Here is a 5587-nt window from a genome sequence, read left to right on the forward strand (position 1 = left end):
CGGTAATTCCCGCTAATAAAATACTTTTTCACTATCCGCACTATAATTGGTTTACAGCCTTTTTTGTTTATTTATCCATAAGAGCTGCTGTTAAATGGCTTGGGAAAGCAATTGCTTAATGGCTCAATATTGAATCAAAGACGCGCTGTGCTTTCTCAGAGACGGGGGAGCCGAACGCGTTCATAGCGGAAACTCATTTTAGACGTAATGGACTGGGCGGTTTTATGATCCCTCGGAAGCCGCCATGGGAGCGAGATGCCCCGATGGCTCGAGGTGGCTCCTCTGGTTCAGGCACCCGCACCCCGGGCACCTCCGGGACCCCCCGGATCCTCCGGGGAGCATCAGCCCCTGTGCGGGCCGGGTCGCCCTCGGGGCCGCTCTGCGCGGAGCAGCGCGGAGCGGAGCCGGGCGGGAGGCGGGTCTGTGCGCGCCGGGGCGAGCGCAGGGAGGCAGGGAAATAAATGATCTTTGTCCCTTTCGGGAGCTCTCCGCCTCCTCATAGCCTTGTCACCAAGTCAACCGACACCGACTTGGAGCACATTATCTCCGAGGGTCAACGCATTGCAGCCCAAGCCGCGGAGAAGGCTCCCAAATTTCCCCCTTCGGCAAACAATTCTCCGCGTGCCGCCCGCCCCGTCGATAGCGCCCTGCTCCCCGCGGCCGCATCCCCGCGGGCAGGACGAGCGCGGCTGCTCCGCGCCTCCTTCCGCGGCTCTGCCCCGAGCCCGGAGGGGAGTCTCCTCCCGAGGGGGCTGCAGCGCAGCCCTGCGGGTGCCACCACTCCGGGAACCGTGTCCCCTGCGCCCCCACTTCGGCCTTTGCTTGCGGAGATGGGGACGGGACGATCAGCCCTGGCGCCGCGGGGAGACTCGGCCTGAGGGGGGTCTCTCGTCCCCGGGTCCTTTCGCGGGGGGMAGCCTGGCCCTGCTCCGCTCGACACCGGGGCCGTCGGGCTCCCCTCCGTGAAAGGGAGCTGGGGGGAAGGGACGGGACTGTGCCCTCCCCACGGGGTAAACGGGGTTGTGGGGCCGGGGGCCACCCCGGGCGGCTTCTTATGGGGCGCGCCCCGCCCCGAGGGCCGCGGGAGGCCTCACGTGGGGGCAGCGGCGCCTATGGGGAGGCGGCGGGCCGGGCGGCGGGGCCCGGCGGGCGGCGAGCTGTCAAAGAGGCATCGGGAGCGGAGCAGCCCCATGTGTCCCTAGCGCCGGACCCCCCCGCGCCGTCGCCAGCCATGAACGCCGAGGAGCAGTATTACTGCTCGGCGCAGCTCTACAAGGAGCCGTGCGCGTTTCAGAGGGCCCAGGCGCAGGACTTCAGCCCCAGCCCCCCCGCCTGCCTCTACATGGGCCGGCAGCAGCAGCCTCCCTACCCCGGCGCCTTAGGGGCGCTCGAGCAAGGCAGCCCGCCGGATATTTCGCCCTATGAGGTGCCGCCCATCACAGAAGATGCCGGGGTCTCGCACCTGCATCACCACCACCACCATCACCACCACCCTCATCTTCCTCCTCCCCACCAGGACGCGCTGCCCTTCGCTGACGGGGCGGACGCCGGGGCCATGGAGGAGCCCCGCGTGCAGGTGCCTTTCGCCTGGATGAAATCCACAAAATCTCACGCCTGGAGAGGACAGTGGACCGGTAAGACCGACTCCCCACTCCCCGTCTTCTCCTCCCACCCTTTCCTTGGAGCCCTCGGAGCTCCCACGGAGCCCTCCGAGGCCGGAGCCGGAGGCGGGCACCCCACGGGGCAGCTCCTGGCCCCAGGGATAAAGTCCCACGAGGATGAGCAGTGGGTGCCCGGGAGGAAAGCGCCCCATTCCCTCTGGGGAGAGCCGGGTACTTCCCAAGGCCCGAGCAAAGATTAACGAAGCGGCTTCATTAATTAACTCATCKCCGCCAAGAAAGGGCCCCGGTGCGCGGGGAAGCGCCGGGCAGAGCAGAACCGGCCTCCCCGCCCGCCCCGCTCCCCTCTGCCGCCTCTCCCGCTGCCCGCTCCGTTTTGCCCGAATTGTGCCTTTCACAGCCTAAACCCCGGGGCAGGGCAAACAATGCACAAACGAAACGGGGCTGCCAGCGAGGGGAAGAAACTCTATCTAGGCAGAAAGTTCCGCTGCGAAACAGTATTTCTGTCTCTCCTTGCACAATGTTATCGTGTCCTGCTTCTCTGTCACGCCTCTACGGCAAATATTATATTAATGGCTTTGTTCAAATAGACAGTTTAAAAAAAAAAAAAAAAAAGGTACCGGAGAAATGAAATCGCTGTGGAATAGTCCGGGAATTGCATGGGGCAGAGCTGGGGGGAGGAAGGACGGGCTGCAGCCACTGGTCCCCACGGTGGCATCTCCGCAGGGCGGAGAGACCAGAGCACTGCCGCCCGTGCCATGGGCTCCAGGACAGGGTTTGTGTGGGGAGGATGACATCAGGTGGAGTTTTCGACAGATTGAAAGAAATTAGAGGGAAAACATGTAATCCAGCTGTGAAATTTCCCCCTTTCCCCGCCTCTGTCTCCTGTACACGAGGAACGACAGAAACAAGTGCAAAACGAAAGTTTTCCTAGAAAAGTGAAGACCTCTCCTCCGCTGTTCCCAGCTCATCCCAAAGGTGCAGGCGAAGGCTGGGCTGCACCATGAAATAGGGTACACGTTGTGCGACGTGGACACAAAAACACATGACCAAGGGTTCTCTGCGCGTATATGGCGCGTACCCTTACGGTGTAGATGACACTGCTCTGTACTAGGCTCGCATATTACGCCGGGAGTCGAACGCCAGTATTTATGACAGCAAATATATATATATATATATATACACACACACACACACATATATATGTATATATATATGTATATATATGTATGCCAAGGATATGGGGCTTTTTTTTTTATCCATAAAGAGCCATGTGGATTGAGAAGTCGGCGGGGTCTTGTGTTGGACACCACCGGGCAGAGTTCTTGCAAGATCAAGGTGCCCAGGTCGGAGTTAGTATTTACCTTTACTGCAGCAGAAAAAAAATCTATATATATAATTATTTAAATATACAAATATACAAATATATATATGTATATGTATAAAATACAACAAAATTAATTATATATGTGAGTGTGTGTACTTATATATAGCATTATATATATACACACACATATATATATACACACATACGCACACGGTGTAGGCACATTGCATACGTGTACGCAGAGCACGGCTGGCCCTGGCACTTTGGGTGTTGTCGCCATATCCTAGGGATTACATGGCGGCCCAAACTGTAGCCAGCCGGACTCCCGGTGTTCGCAGGAGGGACAATCCGTTCCAGAGCCAACCTCCAGATCCTGTCGCGGCCTCGGCGCCTGCAGTCGTGACTGTCGCCCAGTCGTGCGCGCCGACATCCACGCGGAGGGCTTGGCAATGGCGATCTCGTAGCTGTTGCCGTTTCCGGGATCACGAAACCAAAGGTCTCGACCAGGMTGGCGACAGGGCCGGGCGCCCCGTCCATGTCCCGAGCTGGGGCTCTCCGGCGGTGCCGGCGACCGGAGAAGCGCGGCCGCTTCCGCGGGGCTGCGCCGAGAGACCCCGGCAGCTGCGGCGGCTCCGCGGGGCCTTCCCGGCCCTTCAGGCTCCTCGGGCGGGCGCTCTCGGCCCGGGCCCGAGCGCAGAGGCGCTCGCCCTTGCGCCGCWCTGCGCGCCCGGCGCTGCCATCGCTGCCGCGCGGGTGACCCGGCTCTCTGCGCCGCGGGAAAGGCCGGGCCTGGCGCTGCTGAGGGCCTTCTTGCTCCCTTTAGTGTCGCTGGGAGATCATGCACCWAAACCTTTTTTCCCCCTTCTTTTTCTTTGTTGATAGACTTTTTTTTTCTTTTTWATTATTTTATTTATGTATTTATTTTTAATTTTTATATTTATCACTTTTACACCAACCGGACAACTGGTCAAGCCCCGCATCTACTCCTCTCCCCAAGAGGGACACTGAGCTTTCAGTGATCACAATTTTGAGTTAAAAGGCAGCGAGGACAGTCCCACTGTCAGGGCCCGGGGGATTAAKGGCTGCAAAGGGCCCGGGGAGGGAGAATTGAGCCCAGGGGAACCCAGAGCCACCCAGATTCAGCTCCACGAGCCGCAGGCGCCGTCGGGGCCCCGCAGCTTTCGCCCTGCGTTGATGCCCACGCGGGTGCGAGGACAGCGCGGCTGCCGCCTGACTCTCGCTCTTTGCAGGTGGCTCCTACGCGGTGGAGCAGGAGGAGAACAAGCGGACGCGGACGGCATACACACGGGCCCAGCTGCTGGAGCTGGAGAAGGAATTCCTCTTCAACAAGTACATCTCCCGGCCCCGGCGGGTGGAGCTCGCTGTCATGTTGAACTTGACCGAGAGACACATAAAGATCTGGTTCCAGAACCGGCGGATGAAATGGAAGAAGGAAGAGGACAAAAAGCGGGGCGCCGCCAACAGCACCGACCCCGAGCAGGACTGCGTGGTGTCCTCTGCGGAGCTGCCGCCCAAAGAGGATCTGCAGCCGTGTCCYGCGGGGAACCTGCCCGCCGGCGCCTCCCGCGAGCTGCTCCCCTCCAGCATCGCCCCTCGACGGCAGCAGGACTCGCACTGAGCCGTGGGGGCCCCCACGTCCCGCAGAGCCTGGCCCGGGGGGACCCAAGCGGCCTTGGGCAGAGGCCGAGGCTTGCGGGGGCTCCTGCCCCCTCGGCCGCTGCTGCTCCCCGCCCGCCTCCCCCCGGGCAAACTCTGCGCTTCGCCCCGCGAAATCCGCTGCTGCGGGAATGGAAGGAGTCTGGTGCAGAGGAGAGAGACTCGCTCTGCTCTTAGGAGCGGCGGGGAGCTGAGACCTCGCTGCCCCCGGGGCAGCTTCCCGCTGGGGAGGCGGGTCTGGGGCGGCCCCCCGCCCGCGCGAGGAGAGATCTGGAAAGGGGCGGCAAAGCCGCGGCTGCTGCTGCGCGGAGCCGGCGGGCAGCGAGGCTGGAGCGCGGGGCGCTGCGCACACGCGGAGCGCCGCGSGGAGCGAACCGAGGGATCCGGTTCTGTCCAAACTGCGCCCGGCCGCCCCGCTCCCTGAGAGCTCCCCMGGGGCATCGGCCTCGCTGAGGACCCCGGGCGCAGACTGGTGTTCTACTCACCACTCTGGAAATCAGAACCTCTTTCTTTTATTTCTTTTATTTTATTTTCCTTTTTTTTTTTCTCCATTTTCTTTTGCCTTCGGGATTGGGCGGTAAAAAAAGCCCCAGGTTTTGGAGGGCAGCGTAAATGGTGTTCAGCGTCTCCAAACATCCAGACCCTTCCCTGGGCTCCGCCGCCGCGAGACGGTGCCGGGGCCGCCCGCGCTGCGCGGAGGCGCCCCGGACCGCGGGCGCGCTGGGAGCCGGAGGGGCAGCAGGATCGGCAGGATTGGGGACGGAGTCGGGCGGACGCGACTCGCTCCTCGTGACACTTTCTGCTCGCGGCTCTTTCGGGGGAAAATGTCCCCGGGTTTSGGTGCCTGGACTCTCTAGGCGCTGCCCAACACCTGGGATTTTTCATTCCTTATTTTTTTGGCCCCGTCTGGCCCAACGTGGAACACAGCTCGTTTGCTGGGGAATTGTGCGATACCTCCCCGGCC

General features: G+C 61.4%; 1 protein-coding gene across 1 annotated transcript; it reads left to right on the top strand.

Annotated features, from left to right (window-relative positions):
* The first annotated feature begins 1155 nt into the window (after nucleotides 1-1155).
* PDX1 (pancreatic and duodenal homeobox 1) lies at nucleotides 1156-4585 on the top strand. The gene is made up of 2 exons (XM_026049811.1): nucleotides 1156-1634; nucleotides 4197-4585. Exons 1-2 carry the CDS (start codon nucleotides 1232-1234, stop codon nucleotides 4583-4585), a joined length of 792 nt encoding a protein of 263 aa, XP_025905596.1. The 5' UTR covers nucleotides 1156-1231.
* The last annotated feature ends 1002 nt before the right edge of the window (nucleotides 4586-5587 follow it).

Source organism: Nothoprocta perdicaria, unplaced genomic scaffold (assembly GCF_003342845.1).
Source record: "Nothoprocta perdicaria isolate Ctin4 unplaced genomic scaffold, notPer1 scaffold_62, whole genome shotgun sequence".
Taxonomy (NCBI): domain Eukaryota; kingdom Metazoa; phylum Chordata; class Aves; order Tinamiformes; family Tinamidae; genus Nothoprocta; species Nothoprocta perdicaria.